This window comes from Malurus melanocephalus, unplaced genomic scaffold (assembly GCF_030028575.1).
Source record: "Malurus melanocephalus ecotype Western Australia unplaced genomic scaffold, MMel_1.1 scaffold_110, whole genome shotgun sequence".
NCBI classification, from domain to species: Eukaryota; Metazoa; Chordata; class Aves; order Passeriformes; family Maluridae; genus Malurus; species Malurus melanocephalus.
In genome coordinates, this window is record NW_026623342.1 from 1 (window position 1) to 19,570 (window position 19,570).

Below are 19,570 nucleotides of genomic sequence, written 5' to 3' on the forward strand. Positions count from 1 at the left end.
CTCTGTGTATGAACTTATAGAGATTCTGAAGCACAGTCTGAAAGCAGATGCTGGAAGAACTCTGGAGGTAAGACCTCTACAACATAAAAGGTAGCCTTTTACAACCTAGTCAACCTTTCAACCAGATATTTCATTTATATTCTGGATAACATGTTTGTTTTCCTAAGAATTTCCCTTCCACTGTTCAGGATTCATATGCCTGTACACATCTTGACATGAAACAGAAAACACGCTGCCAAGAATGCCTGTCCTGTAGCTACTATAATCTGATGGGACAGCTTTGTCAGAAGAATACTGACTCCTTGATCAGATGTAAGTTTGTCTTTTTCAGATATGTTTAATATTTTTTAATAAAACTTTAAGATTTTTCCCCCAATCTTATTGTGATATAAAAAATCCTCACTTAAGTATTATGTTTATTTAGGCACGAAGACTTCTTTAGAGTCCTTAAGACGTCGATTGCGTGTTATTGACTCCAGGAATCAGGCAGCTAGGTTTGTAGAGGGACACAGAGTTCCTTTGTTCAGAGCTGAAATTCAACTGGCTATTCCAAATATTGTCTTGAGACCAAGTCTTGAAGATATTCAGGTAACAAAATAATTGCATATCTCAGTAATTTATGATAAAACATTTATAAATGCATTGTTTGAAAGCAATATGTGCAAGTTGATTTGGTATAAGAACTAAAACAAAGAAGAAGAAAAGGTGAAAAGTCATGAGTTCATGGTGTCCCTGTGTGCTAAGGACATGAAGGCATGGATCATGTTTTTTATGCAGGCTGTTAGAAGGAACTGTTTTTCTCAAAGCTCAACAACTCAGTAATTCACAAACCTTAGAGGCAAACATTTCAAAACTAGTGAAAAAGTGAAAATGAATGCCATCAATACAGCCTGATTGACTTCCTAGTCTCTTTAAATTCTTTCAGAATATAAAATCAGTTTAAAGTGTCATTCATAAATCAGCATTCAGCAGTAGTGAAATGTAAAGAAAAATATTACCAGCCTGAAGCCTTAAATAGTGAAAAAATTTAAACACTCTCTTAAACTTCCACTAATTATGCAAAATTCTTACACATATATTTGCAATATCCATGATGTCTTTAATTATTCACAGAGTATTGGCTGTTTATGGTGTTGATTTGTGGACTTTTCACTTAGCATGGTGACGGTCAAAGTGAGTAGCTGAATTATTTCTCAAGTTTCAAATGCAGTCTTCATGGCATTGTCAGTAAGAAAGGCTACAAAATGTGGTTTTAGAATGCCATACATAGAAGGGGTCATACAATAATTTGTGTAGCTGTCTGTATAGATTACAGACTGTACCATCACAAATTCAGGCAAATGTATTCAGGCATTCTGATGTGAATGTGAAAACTATTATTAAGAATGCATATCTATGTTTATAACGAGTTTAAGGGGAAATAGTACTCAGTTATAATACCCAGTGATTCATGATCACCGTTCATAAAGGTCTCTCAGGTTCTTGTTTGAAAACCACATAAACTTGGAAGGACTGTGATAAAACTTTATGGACTATTATTTCCCCTTACAGAATGTATTTTTGAGTGATCATAAATCATGCTTATTAGAATATTTCCTTTAAAGATAGAGGTATATTTTTTCAATTTTTTTGTTGTTTGAAAGATCATCCCCCACCTGCGTGTCTTTGTGAGCTCAAGGTGAATGCTTTGCTTTTTTTTCAGAGTGCTGTAAACAAAGCAGTAAATATCATACTTTTAATAGCCAAAGACATTCCCCTGTGGAAATTTGCTTACTTACATCATAAACAGCAGCAGGTGAGTATTTTATTTTGATTATTTAAAAAAAAATTGGTATTTTGGTCAACATTTCTTAAGATCATATTCTGTACCAATACTTGATACCTGATGGATCTTCCCATTGAGTGAAAGCCTACTCTTTAATCTCTATGCCAAGTGATGAGACATAAGAATAATGGTTCATAAACCTTATGTTTGGTAGTTTCTAATATTAAAATAAAAAAAAAATGATTAAAAAATCTTTTAAATATACTGCTCAAGCATGTTGATGATAGTGTAGAACCAACATTATCTATAAGTACTGCCAGCTTAATATATTATTATCACTCTCTCCAGGTAAGCAATCTTAAATTAAACTGCCAGCCTGTATATGGCACCTATTATACTACAGTTAATATAACAGAAATATTTTAACTTGCATCAAAATTAGCACTAAAACCTTGGGAAGGTCTGAGGTTTAGATAGAAACTGAAATTTTTTGAAGGACAAAAATGCACAGTACTGGCAATCATACAGCCTTAATTGTCTCACATGGGAACAAAATATAGATCTGTGTAGATCTGTGCTGAAAAGTGTCTTTGTAAAAATCTTTTATTTTGTTGATTTGACATGAAAAACAGATCAGCTCGTTTCAGTGAAAAAACCCACATTCAAATCCTTCAAATAAATAATAATTAAGATTTTAAAAAAGCTCTTAACAACTAGGAGAGAGTGAACTGGACTCTATTTTGTTAAGCAGAATGTTTGCTTACTTCCAAGCCGTGAACTCTCAACTGCCTCCAGGACTTTCTATGGCCAAGAATGGGTATAGATTATAATTCTACACTGAAGAAGGCAGAAGGACCTTAGCAGTTGTGTCAGAAGAGAAACAGCACAATTTTACTTGTGCATGGTGCATATTTGACTGATGTAATTCAGAGATGATTAATATAGAGCTCTGCATGACAATTTTTATGAAATCAGCTTTAACACTATAACACAGAACTATAGCTCTGTAAAAATCCGAGTTAAGAACGGGGAGTCTCCTTGTGGATGTTTCTCTATGCTCTCTATCTGTTCCTAGAAGTACTTATTATCTGAGCATCATTGCACATTGCATTCATTGCACGTTAAAAGTAAAAACCTAAACAAAGTGGTGTACGTATGTTTTTTACCTGTTTTAATTTATACCAGGTTGAGCAAGCTGTTGCTTTAGAGCTAGATGATGAAAGCAAACTCACCCAGATGGTGGCACCGAAACCTTTAGACAAGCAGATCCTCGAACATAAGGATGTAAACAAAGTGGTGATCCAACTAAATACAATTATTTTGTCTCTTAAAACAAAAGCACTCACTCTTCTGAAGACCTTTTCTGAATTTTCAGGCCTCTGGAGCAAGGTAAAATATATTTTTAATAAAATATGTTGCTGTGTTGTGAAATGTAAATAAATTTAAAAGAAGTTATTGGTTGCATAGGGAGTCTGTGCTCAACAGGAGTCATTGGTTTCACGATAGCGTTCATAAACCCATAATTCCTTTGTGTGGTCTTATGTTACCAGGACTTGCAAATCTTTACCATTTAAAGCATCTGAGAAAGAAAGCAGAACACAAAAGAATTTTGTGGCATAAATGAGCTTATGCTTTCATATGCCTATACATCTTTCTCACACTATCTTGTTGTAACATGAAAAAGAATAATTGAGCAGAATCTCTTAGAAACTGGAGATTATAAGGCTATTCCTGAATATTAAACTGACTAGTTCTTCTCAAGGGATCCCTGCTGAAGGATACTTTTCCATTTCTTCATTGAAAAACCCCAATAAACGAAATCTAGGAAATCTTATAGTAACAAGGATTCCAAAGCAAAGATGAATCTGGGCTGATGGAGTTACCTTCATTAGGAAGTGGTTCCAGTCACAGAAACTGTAAAGCTCAGAGGAGTGTTTTGTCAGGAGATTCATCATGAAATAAAACCTTTTGTTCCTTCTGAGTAGTGACATTCAACTCTGTGAATGGACAGCTACTGGTCTTACCTATCAAAGGGGCTTTAGTCAGGCCAAGAAGCAAGCAATCAAAAAAAGAGTCATCTTAGCAACCCTTAAGTGACCCCATTTCCGCAGCTGACTCTTCTATCCAGGCTGAGAGAGGGCATTTCCTCTCTTCATGGCTTCTGCGGTTCCAAAGCTTAATGCTCAGATTTTTCGAGATACGGTTTGAGCTAAAGCACATGTTGGCAGCATATAATTTCATCCAGACAAGACACAGTCAGATGGGGTGATGCAGTAGAATGATGTTTCTTTTTTACTAAAATTTTTTATTATGGTTAATTAATGCGCTCCTTAAACTTAAAATTCCTCAAGAGTTGGCACTGTTCCTCCCATCTTTATAATCTCTGTTGTACCATTGGGAACTGTCACTGGTAACTCATTATTGGCCAGAGGGTACAAACAGATTAATTTTAAAGATACTGTTCCAGGAAGAGTGATGATGACTGAGTACAATTCCCCCTCCTGAGTACAATTTAAACACCTGTTAGAGGATCTGAAGCTTTTGTGGGGTTGCAGACAGAAGGGAAATTAGGAAGGAAACATTTCCAGCAAAATTTTAGCAGCTACATTGTAAATTTTATAGTAACATTTAAATGGATAAGGCATATCCTGACCTATGTCTGTGTTTGAGTTACAGATAGATTTAAAGTTCTTCAAAGAGTATTATACMAAAATTAWGTCAAGAAAGGCARTTCAARTAAARTAATTCATGCTTATATTAATTAATRCTTATATTTKAAGTTCTTTTARAGATKAAATATTTGTGTTTGCAGAGTAMATCAGGCAGCTGGGTGCCCTGTAGGTGATTGTAATATCAGTGCTAAATAGTAATTAAAATAAACTTCTTTTAAGTAGGACCCAGAAGAAAACGTGAAAGAATTTATAGACACTAAACCAACAATGGCTGAATTCCAATCTCAAATCAGATACTTTTCTGTGAGTATTTTATCTTTAATAAAAATGAACTGTTCAGATAAATTTTAGTGAAATTAAACCCTGAACACTTGTATTTGTCTTAGCGATTAGAAATGCAAATCAGAGAACTGCCCAATCATTGTGCACTGCAATCAGTGGAAGTTGCGACAGAGTCATTGAAAATAGCTTTAATTCAGGAATGCCGCTCAAGACAGAGAAAATTTGGATTAGCTTTGAATAAAAAGTCTGCCACAGATGTGGGTGAAGTTTATTCATTCATTGAAAATATTAGCAAGAAGTTAAGCAGACCTATCCAAGACCTTGATGATATACGGGAAGTAATGGAAACACTAAAGGAGATTCGAGAGAAGGAGATTAAAATTGACAGGACAGTTGGATCTATAGAAGAATCCTATTCTGTGCTTCATAAATACAATCTGCTCTTTCAAGATGAAAATACAGAAAGAGGTGATGGATTGGCCTATGCCTGGAAGAATCTAAATGCTCAGGTATTGTAGTTATATTATTTCTCAAATCAATAGTGTCAGTCCTCTTAATGTTGAAATGATAGAACAAACCTATTTTCCTAATTAATTTTTTTTGTTTCCTGCATTCCTTCTTTTGTGCCTGTTTTTCCTCTTTGTCTGCATTTAGGCACGGCAGGTTGAGGACTTGCTGCTGAAGGTGCAGCCAGACATGAAAGCAGATTTACTGAGACATGTTCAAAAATTCCACATGGATACTGCAGGATTTTATAAAGAATATGATGAAAAGTAAGTGATCTGTGTTGCAATACAATTATCTTTCATTAGTGATTGTTAGAAAATGATGTATCTAGAGGGCTTCAGAAAATAAACACAGCACAGCCTCACTGTATATATTACATCTGAAAAAAGACCTAATTTTTAGAAAATAATTCAGTTCAAAATGTAAAGGTCTTTTTTTCTGGAGTCTAAACTCAACCAAATACTTTGGGAGATTTTTAACAGTAAGTATTAAAGCAGTGTCTTGGATGTGACTGGAGATGCCAGTTCTAGGTATTTCTAAATTCATTGAGTCTTAATCAGCCTTACTTTTAAACCTACTTTACCACTTTTGAAAATGTAAATTGTGAGATATTATTGGTTTGTTGGACACTTCTACAGTAGTAACAAGGAAGGAAAGACAGGATTTGGCTTGCTATGATCTCTGATGGTTTTAGGACTAGTCTCTGAGGGCTTCCCTCTTCCATTGGGAGGAGGACTCCCACGCAGCTCCTCTGGAAGGTCTCAGCAAGGCTGACACGCTGCCCTGTGGGATCTGCTTTTAAGCTGAGGCTTCACTGCTTGATCCCTGACCTGCAGCTGCAGCTCTGCCCCAGCTGTGCCTGTGCCTGTCCTTGGACCCTGCTGAGCTGGACGTGGATCCCAGCACAGACTCACTCCTCAGGCTGACCTCGGAGCAGCCTGGCTCCCACTGGACTGTGTCTCATCCTGGTTCCCTTCCCCAGACCTGCCCCTGATTTACTTCCCTGCTTGACTTTGGTCCTGTGTAGTTACTGTGGATGTGTCCGAAGACCTGAACTCTCATTTGAACCTGATTGCTATCCCAAAGCCTGCCCTGCTCTTCCCAGTCATGTTCTGTGGGATCATGGCTTGGCTGCATCTGCTGACTGTTTCTGCTTTCCTCTCCTGGTCCCATTTCCCTTGCCAAGCAGCCAGCCTGCTCTGCTTTCTGCCCATCTGCCTAAGTTCTTTCTAGAAATAACCATGGCACAACAGAAGATGACGGAGTTCTCATCCCAAAATATTATGATGTGGCAAAGAAGTGGTCCCAAGTGTAAGATCTGGGAGTTGCACCCAGTCCTATGGCTGAGATGTGTTCATTAGGGAAAATGGTGATTTTTTCTAATATTTTTCTGACTACTTAATTATGGTTCTAGTGCCAACTACACAGTTTTCACTCCTGATTTGTATATCTGCTGTCTTTCCCATTTTAAAATATAAATAAAAATAATTATTAAAATTCATTTTACAGAAGAAGCAGGAAATAACAAAGCTAAAACATTTGTAGATCTTTTTAGCTGTTTGTAAGATGTATGGTAACACAGACTGTCTTTTTTATTAGAAAAGGCTTTCTTTTGGGGACTATTGAAAATGTAATCTTGGTTTACACTGATTATGTGCAGCATTTTCTCTTATAGCATTTTGTGAAAACTTATAGAGAAAATATTAGAAAATATTTAATAATGCTCAGTAAGTACAGTCTGGGTTCTGTTGTGCTTCTTTGTGAAACCTGTTGACAAAATTGGTTGACAAAAACCAATTGTTTTGGTTTTTACAGGGGCCCCAGCGAGGAGAATATTCCACCCCATGAAGCAAGTGACAGAGTACAGATCTTTCAAGCCAAATTTGATGATCTATGGAGGAAGTATCTCTCTCTTTCTGGTGGAGAAGAATTATTTGGTCTTCCTATTACAGGTACTTTCTCAGGAAACAAGGATACCTGTTCCTAGGCTATTAAATTTTTCTTGTGATTCCTGTTAAATGTATTCAGTGCTGGATTCATTGCAGAAAAATTCTTTGCAGTAAATTATTATTGTCTTTCTTATGAAAAGCAACTGTGTGAAACTGGCTCTTGGTGTGCATATACATAAACATCAGGTGGAAAAATACTGCACTGTGTCTCAGGGTCCAGATGCTCAGCTTTCTTGCTTTTTCTGTTCAGAGCTAAGCACATCTCCTGCCAGTATTCTGCCAGTACAAATTTGGGGARCATGTTGCCAAAGTACTCAAATTGTCCCTGCTCCAGTTGCATAATGAATTCCCTTGGGCTGTGCAACTGATCTGTAATGTCCTTATGTCTCCTAGTCAGACACAGTTCCTTTGGAAGAACTATGGTGTGAACTAAAGTTACAGCAGAATGTATGATAAGCACGTCAATTTGTGCATACTAAATTAAGTATATTTTCCTGTCTGAGGACATGTGCAGTATATCCAAATATATTTAGCTAGGAATTCCAAAAGATATCAGAGAAACTAAATAAAACATTTCTGTTAAGGGTGTCCATTTAAAATATTTTTTTTTGTCTACTATTTTCTGTATATTTAGTTTGAAAGCACACTCCTTATCCCCAGACTCTGCCTCTTAAGTAAATAGTGTAAATTGGCATAGGGGATATTTTAGTTCTTGTCTAAAACTGTATTGTGTTACTTTGCCATTTCATCCACTTTTTCAACGTTTTCTTCCTCAAAGAGATAGGTGCAGCATCTCATAAGATTACATCTACTGTAATAGAAGATTTTTTTTTTAAAATCAGCTATCTAAACAATTACTGTGCATAAAAATCTGATGTTTTTACATAATCTAACTGGAAAACTTTGTCTTACTACACATTATCTAAAACCCTGCAAGTCTGATTTCATTCATTTAACTGTAATTTTTAGAAATGCATAGATTTTTCTGTTCATGATATATTTGTACCTCATTAACACTCACAAATTTCTGATTTTAAAATTTGAAACAGAGTATCCTGAACTTCACAAAATCAAACGTGAACTTTCGTTGCTTCAGAAACTTTACAGTCTTTATAACACAGTTACTGCCAGTATCGATGGATACAATGAAATGCTTTGGAATGATTTAAATATTGAAAAAATTAACAGTGAACTTCTGGATTTTCAAAGCAAGTAAGTTGTTTTTTGTTGAAGTACATGCAGTTTTCATTTCTCAGTTCTCTGTATAAATTAGCCTATGAAAATTGCTCTGAGGGGTCAAAGAGTGATGGTCCATCTCAAGTTCAGACTTCTCAAGTGTTGGACACCAATGCATGGTGGTGCAATTTGCAGCTGGTTCGTGAGTCACTTCAGGCTTCTTGGGGTATATTGACATGTAGCTTATTTCGTAAATAAAGTACACAAACCTGTGTCTGGTGGTTGTAAGTATAAATAACTTTCAGAGCTGATCTTGTACCTTCTCAGTCATTTCATTTACAACTAATTAATTGTTAGGCCATGATATTAGATGGAATTTTGAATCCACTGTTTACTTCTGCACATTGGTCAAAATTGTAGTTGTTATTTCAAGAAGTGTAAGTAGCTTAACTAAATCCTGAGGGGTTGTTTATGAGGTTTGAGAGCAATAATTTTTCAAAAATATCTGACTGAAGTGTCTTTTAGTCATAAATGTGGAACAAAAACCCCAACCAGCCAACCTCTTTTTAAAAATAAGAATAGTAAAAATGAATGTCTATGAAGCCTATATATTTGGACAATTGCATTTGGACAATGTAAGTCTTGATCTCAGTTCAGTAGAATTCTGGAATCGATATTATAACTTTTTCTGTAGTTAATTATATTTTACAGGCTGTAAAACACTTTATGCTCCCTTCTCCTGAATCCTGAAGCAAGCCATTGCATGGCAATAGTTTTCATTTACGTGTTTCTCTTTGAACTTCATGTGTGACATTCTTGTTTTTCGTCTCAAGAATCAAGCTATATTTGGAGCAGGATGACTAGCAATAGACAGTAAATGCTTTTCTTTTGTAATAAAAGTCTAACTCAGTACTACCCTTATTTTGGCAGTTTGATAGCATTATTACATCAAGCTATTCTCTTTAATACCAGAGAAATTTAAACAGTGTGCAGGGGGTGCTCACAAAAATAGCTAAGAAGGTATGCTGTGTTATGAAAGAAGCAGGAATGCTGGAAGTACAATTTCTGTTTTAGACTAATTGTAAAGAGGTCCATAGTTCTTTAATGGAATTTCTTTTGCTAGCCCTTTAAAAAATAGTAATATAATAGAACACTTAAAATTGTGAAAAAAAATTTAAAATAAACTATAGGTAAAAATAAAATCCAATGAGAGAGATAAAAAGAAGGAATATTTAGAGAGCATTATAGTAGTTTGTATTAACAGCTAGAGAGACATTTTCCTTTATATTTTACTGTCATATAGTGTAAAGAGAATGTCCAGAAATTTAGGGCAGAAATGTAAACCTGATCATTGGAGTAGTTTTTTTAACATAGTATGCAGCTCATGGAACTTCTTTTAGGAAATATTATTGAGATTAAGATAAAGGAAAAAGTTACTTGAATTTCAAATAGTTTACTATTTTCATTGCCAAGCTAAGAAATCCCATTTCCAATAGCCATCCTATGACAAGTTTATAAGAATATTGGTTGCTGAGCCTCAGGATAGAAGCAGCCAGGAACTGCCCCTTAAATCCTTCTTGATACAAGGCAGAGTATGAATTTTTCATTCTGCAGTGCCTTTCCCTAGCATATTTAATACTGTCTACTGCTGGATTCGAGATGAAGGGCTATAGCAGTTATTGTAGTGCCATGACAGTGTGCATATGCTCATCTCCCTCTTACTAGCAAGCAGTGAAGAATTTGCACATGTTCCTGCATTGTGTGACAGATCTGCCTGATTTTGAGCTGTGAAAAATGGAGAATTTTTTTGAAGGAATTTGTCATTATGGGCAGGTTTTATGCAACTTTTAGTTTCTGGAATTGAGCTGTAAAAGAGCTGCTGTCAGTCTTTGGTCCATGGCTTTGGCAGATGAAAATTAACATGACTGGTTTAGAATAAAGAAGAGCTGTGACAATTCACAGGTTCTTTCTTTTAAATTTCTTTTCATCTTAAATTGTGCATAAAGGAAAATTCTGCTTTGAATATCTTTTGTACAAATCATGTATGAATTAAGATTGAAACAGAAGTACTTTTCTCTTTGCAAGCAGACTAGTTTTAGTTTAGGATGTACCTTATTTTACTTGGGAAATATATATTGTTTAATCCTTTTACCTCTTTACAAAATCAGGTGCATTTTCAAATTTTACTAAAACAATGACACTTCAGGAACTTAATTTCAGATATGGGTTTGCATGTGAAATCAACTTCCATTAATTCAAACTGAAATAAAAACCAAAGCATTCTAATGCAATCTCTCCTTCCTTTAGCAGTGTTTCATGCTTGCAGTCCCAAATGACCAGCTGTATAGGATATTGCCAGCTTTCTACTGGATTTTTGCTTACAGTCTACCGGTCAACTAACTGAAAAAGATAATATATTGTACTATTAAGTGGTGGATGGTGATTGCTAAGAACAAAATATTTCTTCTTTCTTTTTGTGCTGTTTAAAGARCCCGAAAGTTACCGAAAGCATTGAAGGAATGGCAAGCTTTTCAAGACCTGAAAAAAAAAATTGATGACTTCACTGAGAGCTGTCCTTTGCTTGAAATGATGAAAAACAAAGTATGTTCAGCATAATAATTTGGAGATAAGAGTCACTTGAGAAGCTCTATTTAAGGCCATGTTATGTGACTATAGAATGTTTTTTATAATTCTTTTTATAGATAAAAGCAGCTGTATTTATAGCAAGAATCTATTTAGGCTTACTTATAAAAAAATAAAACAAAAGACTTCGTAATGTGATTAGAAGAACTGCTAAGGCTTTCAATGGAATGGAAATCAAGACTCTGCTATTTGTTTAACAGATGCAGTGCAAAAATATGTTATCATTCTTGTTCTAAAAATAATACAATTTTAAAATCCCCATCCCTATGGATTTTTCTAGGCAATGTTGTCAAGACACTGGGAAAGAATTTCGCAAGTAACTGGGCATCACTTTGATGCTGACGCTGAAAATTTTGCTTTAAAGAATGTAATGGATGCCCCTTTATTAAAATATAAAGAAGATATTGAGGTACATGTACTTTTCTGTTTCGTTTTGTTTGGTTGGGTATTTTTTTCTAATTATTATCATGTGATCTGAAAGTCTGTGCTTTTGAAATCCTGTTACTAGTCAGCATTGTAACATTAAAAAATGGGTTTGGTTGAAGAATTCCTTTCAAAAAAAGGAGTTTGGTAGTTGATATTGACACTGATGGTTAGTTTATTTCCCTTTTATTCTGGAGAAGGCTTAAATACATAGATGATATTACACTAATCATTCCATAACACTTCTGTTGTTTTCAGAGTAATGTGATTCCATCATGTTTCTGATTTAGGGTCTACTTACATATTTTTTCCTTCTCTTTAAATGTGACAACATTAGAGAGAACAAAATAGTTGACGTAAGTCTGATCCTGTTAAGTGCTAAAAATCCTTGGAAAACAGTAGAAGTGGAGGATATTGGATTAAAAGATATGTTTTGTATGCCAAAAGTGACATTTCACAAGAGCACAGATAGATGAGAAGGCAAATGGAGTGTGCACAAGCTACAAAGCTGTTGTCTCCTCTATTTTGGGGACAGTAGTTATCTGGCAAGTGCCTCAGCTTCTTTCCTATTACCTTTTAGAAGAACAAAGCATAGCTAAAACTAAAGAAGTAAAACCACAACAGTTTCTAAGTTTAGTTGTGTGGCCACTTAACTAAATCAGTATTCCTTACAGAGTAGTGACCTGTTTTGTCCTGTTCCACAAAGGAATATTTTTAAGGCAAAACAGTGAAATCAAATCTCTGCTGTACCCAATTCCCAAACAAGAACTCAAGCCTTGTGAAAGGTTCAGGGTTCCAGCCTTACACTCCAGTAATCACTTTAAACCTGTGATAGAATCCAATGTACTATTGAACTGGGATTTGGGATCCAGTTTGAGTAGCTGATCCTTTTTTCTCTGATGCAATAACCAGCTCTGTGACAGTCCTGTCCTCACTGTCTTCAAGAAGTAGCAGACAGTCACATTATCAGTCTACACTCTGTTCTGGGAGTATTTATTGGTTTTGATTGGTAATGTTTATTTTTCTTTAAACCCCACTGTCTGTTTATTATTTGATTTCAAATTTTAATTCATACAGACAGGTAAATGCTGCCTGCAGATTCACTGACTCAGTGAATTTTGTGTGTGTAAGATGCTAGTACTAGTGAAGATGGAGTATTGCCCATAAAGTGTACCTGTTGCAAGTAGTACAATATAATCTTGTTTGAAATATAATAACTTTGAGGTGTTTTGACCTGTATTTTCACTAGCTAGAACTTGCACTGAAATCTGGATCAAGCCAGTACATTTAATAGCCTTTATAAGTGTGCTTTTTGATAGCCTTAGAGGAATCTAATTTACTATTTTAATTTTACACAGGATATCTGCATCAGTGCTGTCAAAGAAAAGGATATTGAAGCAAAATTGAAGCACATAATCAGTGAATGGAGTACACATGCTTTCACTTTTGGCCAATTCAAAACTCGAGGAGAACTCCTTTTGAAGGGATCAGATATATCAGAGAAAATAGCTTTGGTGGAAGACAGCCTCATGATACTGGGGTCACTCATGAGCAACAGGTACAAAACTTAATAAATGCATGTATTTTTTAATCTAATCAACCCCCAGGGTAAACAGTGATCATCTGGGGTTATTTTTCCCTTTAACTCATTTCCATACAGGTATAATGCACCGTTCAAGCCCACAATACAACAGTGGGTTCAGAAGCTGACCAACACTACAGAGATAATTGAAAACTGGATTACTGTACAAAACCTCTGGATTTACCTTGAAGCTGTGTTTGTTGGGGGAGATATTGCAAAACAACTACCTCAGGTATATTGATGTATGCTAACAATATGTTGTAYCAGGAAATYAGCCACATCACAGTTKATYTGCCWGCATGGTTTATTTGCCCGTGCATAYGACATGTATAAGATTTGTGGGCTGTGTATAGGCAGCTCAGGAGAAGCTTTGCCAAACTAAGATCTGCCTGGTTAAAGTGTTTGGAACTTGATGAAACTTACAGGAACACAATTGTTTGTAATTCAAGCTCAAATSTTCCTGTCAGTGGCAATATTAGTGAATTAGTACAGGGCTCAGAACTACTTAACTGCACAAAACTGATTTATCACTTTTGCCGTATGTACAAATATCCCTGTTTCCCTGTGTGTGCGTTTATAGGCTATAATCTGTGATAACACATGACAGATTTTGTATATGGATTCTGTACTTGCTAGGACTCCGTTTAACAATGTCCCACAGAGAGGTGCTGCCAGGCTTGGGAACTGTACGTGTGCTAATCTGTGTGAACCACTGCAACCTCTTCAAAAGGCAAKGATGACCTTCCAAGGCAGCAGCTGCMCAGGGAAGGAAYGATCTGAGCAGGAGAGAAATAGCAGTAAAAAATCTGCCTTTTTGTTGTCTCCTAATGAGGGGTTTTCATGTAGCTCTAACACACCAAGTTCAGTCACACTGGATCAGCTGGTGTAACTTAGCAAAACTGTTATTACTGGGAAATATTAAATATTAATTTATTTCAGGCCACATATTTTATAATTAAAGGCTTACAATATCCCAAATTAAGATTAATTTTTGTAAGTTAAATAAAGCTTTCTAAATAGTTGTTTAGATAACAATTTTTTTTTTTTTTTAGTTCGGGAGATATATTTATGTTGTTAATGCTTATCAGAAAATCAATAAGCAGCTTTTGCAGATGAACAAATGCTGCAGTGCAGCTGAGGCRTTTGATAACTGCTAAAGCTACTTCTTCCAAGGATGATAGATACATGAACCAATATTCTGGAAAAAAACAAATGTAGTGACTTAATGAAGGAGGAGAAGGAACATCTTGGTGGAGGAGTAATGAGGAGTGGGCTTAATTGCAATTTCTGGATGAATACTGCAACAAGTAACTGTTAGCATCTGGAAATTAACAAGGAGATGAATAATGTTCAGTCAATGCAAATTTCTTAGGAGCAAAACATGTTGAACAAATCTAATTTRTTTTTAGGGTGGGCAAGGAGCTTTGTGGATAGAGGAAAAACAATAGTTGCCATACATTTTGATAGGCTTTTGCCATTTTCTCTGCTAGTACTACCAGAAAATGCATTTTAGCTTGCTGATGTGTAAAATGCAGAAGAGTGGAATGCATAAACATCAATAACCAATATGCAGAATATTGTACCTGGCCAAAMCAGAATATTTTGGCCAAAGAAACAYACAGACAAATTTGAAAGAGCATAGAAGAGGGTGGCAAGAATAAGGACTGTTCCAGGAAGGATGAGACACGAGAAAAGGTTGAACAAATTAGGCTTGTTTGGCTTGAAGAAAAGACAAAACTGAAGGGAAGATGTGATAAGTTTTTTAAAATATAAGGGTTTTTGTCAATGGAGTTTAATAAATGTGTTCATGGTACCTGATTAAGCTTAGATATTAAAAGAGAGYCACCACTATCAAAGATTGCCTGGAGAGGCTTCTAAATCTCCATTGAACATCATTAAACATGAGACAGACAGATATCTTGGGTATGATCCTTCCTTGTGACAGACAAATTGCTTTGGATCCTTTTTTGGGATCTCTTCTAGCTGTCAGATAATTTATGATTTCATTCGCGTTTCATTGGTTGTTATCAAAGAAAGTATTTTTAATTTCAAAGTACCCAGTGCATAAAAATATTTATTTTTCAGCTCYGAGTTTGAWAACTTGTCTCCCTTCACCTACAACWCTTGTAATGTACAAGTGCRGCAGCTTCAGTGTATACAGTGTTTTTGTTCATCAGGTATTGCTACTAACAGCTTACATGACATATACTGCTGTTAGGAAAACCGTAATTTCTGAGAAAGCTGCTTTTTGAGGTTTCTCATGTATGTTGGAATCCTTTTATATGGACAATTTTGGTGCCCAGCATGAAGTAAAAGGCATTTCTGGAGCTGCCCCATTGTACTCTTTTTCTCACAATTTGAACTCTGGTCACTAACAAGCATGCCTATAAATATTCATACATTAGTCCTGCAAAGAAGACTTGAACAGCAAGGGAAATACGGAACTGTTACCTTGTGTGATAGAATTATTTAATTTTTACAATATGACAAACATGAGGAAAAGCTAATGCATTTATCATGTACTTCAGGAAGCCAGAAGATTTCAGAACATTGATAAATCATGGCAGAGAATTATGCAGAGAGCCCATGAAACATCAAACATTGTGCAGTGCTGTGTTGGAGATGAGACTTTGGCACAGCTGTTGCCACATTTGCTGGAACAGTTGGAAATCTGTCAGAAATCACTGACTGGCTATTTGGAAAAAAAGCGTTTAATGTTTCCAAGATTTTTTTTTGTCTCGGACCCTGTTCTTCTGGAAATCCTTGGCCAAGCGTCTGATTCCCACACTATTCAGGTACTAGTAATAAAGCAATAGTGGTCTTGTGTTTGATATTACTAAGGGAGTAACATGGAGGGTTTTGTTATTTATTTAGAGAATTTCTTTCACTTATGGAAAGATTTACAGAGTATTCTAATACAGTGTTTAAAGACAAAGTAAGAATGCCATATCAGATCAGTTTATGGAGGTTTCTTTTTCTGATTCTCTTGTAGGCACATTTGTTAAGCTTGTTTGACAATGTTAACCGAGTGGGATTTCATGAAAAAAACTACGACCAGATTTTATTGTTTGAATCTCAGGAAGGAGAACAGGTCAATATTATTGAACCAGTTTTAGCTCAGGTAATGAAAGTATGTATTGCAGTTTTTCATGACTTGATTTAAAGTAGATTTATGTTTTAGAGGCCAACAGTATTGCATCATGCTATTATTTGACTAGCTGAATGAAAACCTCCCAGTGTGAACAGCAAGAGCAAAGAGTAGAAGGGACAGGACATTCGTGTCAGTTTGTAACGATTGCTTTACCTGTTTTCTCAGCAGTACTGCTGTGAAGTGCCAAATCCATCACATATCTGCAGAAGGGCAGTGGAGCAGAAAGAGGAAAGGAATCTTTTAAAAATTAGAGAATAACACATACGGAAATGGGAGTACGAGGGACTCCAGGAAAAAAGTCACGTAGACCTCTTGCTCCTTGTGAATTATTTATAAACTAATTTTTTAAAAGTACTTTCTTGTTTATTTCAGGGCAATGTGGAATTCTGGTTAGGTCAGCTGCTGAATGGGATTAGGAAAACAATCCACACCATCATTAGACAGGCATCAATGGCCATTAACGATTCAGAATTTAAGATGTATGACTTTCAGGCAATGTTTCCTGCACAAATAGGACTTCTGGGAATTCAAATTATCTGGACCAGAGATGCAGAGAAGGCACTGAACAGTACCAAAACTGACAAAAAGGTAGAATTTAATGAATCTTTGGGGATTTATTAAAAGCATTGTTTGTAATGGTACATATTGTGAAAAGTTAAAAGTAACATGTAGGAAAAAGCKCAAAGTACTAGTTAATGACCCAGAATGACAAATAAATGAACAGGAAAATAGAATAATAAAAAATGTATCAAAAAGTCACACCTCCTCATTATCTCCCAGCATGTGCTTTAGGATGTGTTTAGAATGTGTTCCTAGTCCTGAAATTTTCTTTATTGTTTTGTTAGGGCAGTCAGCTTGGGAAGGGAATATGGGGAGTCTCATCACATTTCTTCCACAAAATTAAATTTGGAAAGAAATAAGAGCTCCTAAACTTTGGGGAAATATCTGAGCTTTGTGGACATTGGTCTACTCTATCCAAATGTATCACGCCCTTCAGCTGATGAGCTCATTTTTTTAGGGAAGGGAAAGAATAGAGGTTTTGGGAGGTGTTGGTTTAATCTCAAACATGTTGAGAGGATGCTGTTAGCAGCCAAGGTGTTATTACTACAGTCAGTCCATGAAGGAAGAAGGAGAGAATGTAAACTAAAGGGTTGCAAAGTACCATTAATCAGGGATATTGAACAGTGAGATTGGACAAAGAATGAGTAACAATGTCCTACCATAAAAATGAATGCAGGGCAATGGTACCATGCTGTACTTTGATGCTGCATGAAATTAAGCACTTAAACTATGGAGAAAACCACATACCGCTACATTTTCTGTATTGTTCAGTTTTAAAATGTCATAAACTTGCTTTTAGTACACTCTAGTTCATAGAATAACTAGGTACATTAACAAAAAAAAATCCAGCTTTTGTGGGTTTTTTTTGGCTGAACTGCATGTATGTGTTTGTGGGGTGTGGAGGTTATTTAATTCTGTTAGTTTTAACAGTATTTTTAGATTTTTTATTCTCAGCAAACAGTGTGAATTTTAGACTCTGCATGTATTTACAGAAAGCTAATGTGATTGTTCTCTCACACATGTGGAACAGGAGTACAAATGAGCTGCTCTTACTTAAATCTCAGTGCTTTTTGTTGTGTTGCAGGAGCATCACTGACAAAAGCTGATGCTGTTTATGTCAGTACTATATAGTCTGCACTGTATTTTGTGAAACTTTGTAACAGATTCGGCACCACAAATTATTATTTTAGMATTGACATCTAAAATTATACTACATTTCCCCCCTCCTCTGGTTAAAGGATGTGACAAATGTTCAGTTTCCTGTTCCCCCTAAAGAGTAGATACAGCTTGGGCTGGTATATAATACCCAAAATCATTGACTGRTGGTTCTGAGTGTATGCAGCAATGCAGATGTGTATGCATCAACTGAAGATGTCATGTATAGAAGGAGGATTAAATAAAACCTTACAGTGTGACCTGTTCTTCTAGATGTAACCTTATTGTCTCTGTTGGGTAAGAATGCATGAATGGAAGGCAGCCTGCAAATCCAAATTTAGGATTCCAAGCCTAATAAATACAAAGCAGAWTATGGACATTATGAGCCTGGATGTTTAAACTTTTTGTTACGTTTTAAAATTTTTTATTGTAAATATTGGAAGAACAAAYGGTGTTTGTATTAATATGATTATTCTTGCTTGTGGAAAAGGTAATGCACACAACAAATCAGAAGTTCTTGGAACTTCTAAATGATTTGATTGACATGACCACACACAATCTGACAAGAATGGAGCGCACAAAATATGAAACTTTAATCACCATTCATGTGCACCAGAAGGATATCTTTGATGATTTGGTAAGTTTTGGAAAACCTTCAAGGGACTTTCTGTATGGAAGGTCTTGCACATATTAAAAAATTATAAGCAAATCTTAGAATTTATTCTCTTTGAGTAGATCTGATATTACTGCTGTGATAGAGCATATCAGATTTAGTTTGATTTAATATAGATGCAATGCAGTGAGAAGGGTGAGTTATTATATAGGTGTGTTCATAGGTTTAGACTTCAGTTTTTAAAATGATTATACTCATCATMCGCCAATTCACTGTGAGCAAAAGAGCTTAACTTTTAAAATTAGACTATWCTCTTAGTGTGAAGATTTGATGAATTATCGGATTGAAATGTAAATGTAAGAAGACTCCCTTTAGTACTCCTATCAATTGTGATTTCTGTCTCARCTTMTGTGTTCATGTAAGGTAATAGTTATTCAAAGGGAAAAGCAGTGAGGCTTCATATATTTGAAGARGGTAGCAACAATAAATAGGACAGAAATTTTTATTTTTTTATATTGGAGTTGCAACAGGCTTCCTTTAGATAAGTGTGTTGAAAAATGAAAGCATAATTATAAAAWGAAAGTAAAATAACWTCCAAAAGGCTTGCATGATGCATAGGTCAATAATTCAATACTGCATTGCTTAATTTATGCATATATGTTAGGAAGATAAAAATTAAGTGCATGTGTAAAGAAAAATAGATAATAATAAAGAAAACTACTGAAATCTAGAAAGAAAACTGCTGGCTTTAAGAAAAGCATGGGATTTTATTCTCTGCCTGTAATTCTCAATTTATTTTCATAACTATTTTCCTAATTAAATTAATGTCATATTATAATAAAATTAAATAATGGAAAATTGGTTAAATTTAAAGGGCTTGTAGATGAAATAAAAAGTCAGGAGAAAGTCAAAAACTGGGAAAAGGGTTCTTATGTGGAATAATAAGGATAATAATGTAGGATAATAATGAAGGATAATAATGTAATATTATCCTTCTCTCTCAAAATATTCTGTTCTCTGTTAAACACATCCTTCTGTGATTGAGATAAAGGAGAGGGAAATGGCTGAGATTCCAGAACCTCCTCTTCACC

General features: G+C 35.3%; 1 protein-coding gene across 1 annotated transcript in view; it reads left to right on the forward strand.

Annotated features, from left to right (window-relative positions):
• Positions 1–7: 7 nt before the first annotated feature.
• LOC130575511 (dynein axonemal heavy chain 5-like) overlaps positions 8–19,570 on the forward strand; it is a gene marked incomplete at its 5' end in the record, with an annotated part of 119,836 nt that continues 100,273 nt past the window's right edge. Inside the window, 18 exons of the mRNA XM_057369435.1 lie at positions 8–67; positions 189–312; positions 425–588; positions 1,703–1,795; positions 2,951–3,154; positions 4,660–4,740; positions 4,824–5,228; positions 5,374–5,492; positions 7,042–7,178; positions 8,225–8,387; positions 10,841–10,952; positions 11,275–11,403; positions 12,776–12,975; positions 13,078–13,231; positions 15,528–15,794; positions 15,992–16,120; positions 16,523–16,738; positions 18,357–18,503. Of these exons, the coding sequence (XP_057225418.1) occupies positions 8–67; positions 189–312; positions 425–588; positions 1,703–1,795; positions 2,951–3,154; positions 4,660–4,740; positions 4,824–5,228; positions 5,374–5,492; positions 7,042–7,178; positions 8,225–8,387; positions 10,841–10,952; positions 11,275–11,403; positions 12,776–12,975; positions 13,078–13,231; positions 15,528–15,794; positions 15,992–16,120; positions 16,523–16,738; positions 18,357–18,503 (2,904 nt within the window). The remainder of the gene's footprint in view (positions 68–188; positions 313–424; positions 589–1,702; positions 1,796–2,950; positions 3,155–4,659; positions 4,741–4,823; positions 5,229–5,373; positions 5,493–7,041; positions 7,179–8,224; positions 8,388–10,840; positions 10,953–11,274; positions 11,404–12,775; positions 12,976–13,077; positions 13,232–15,527; positions 15,795–15,991; positions 16,121–16,522; positions 16,739–18,356; positions 18,504–19,570) is intronic.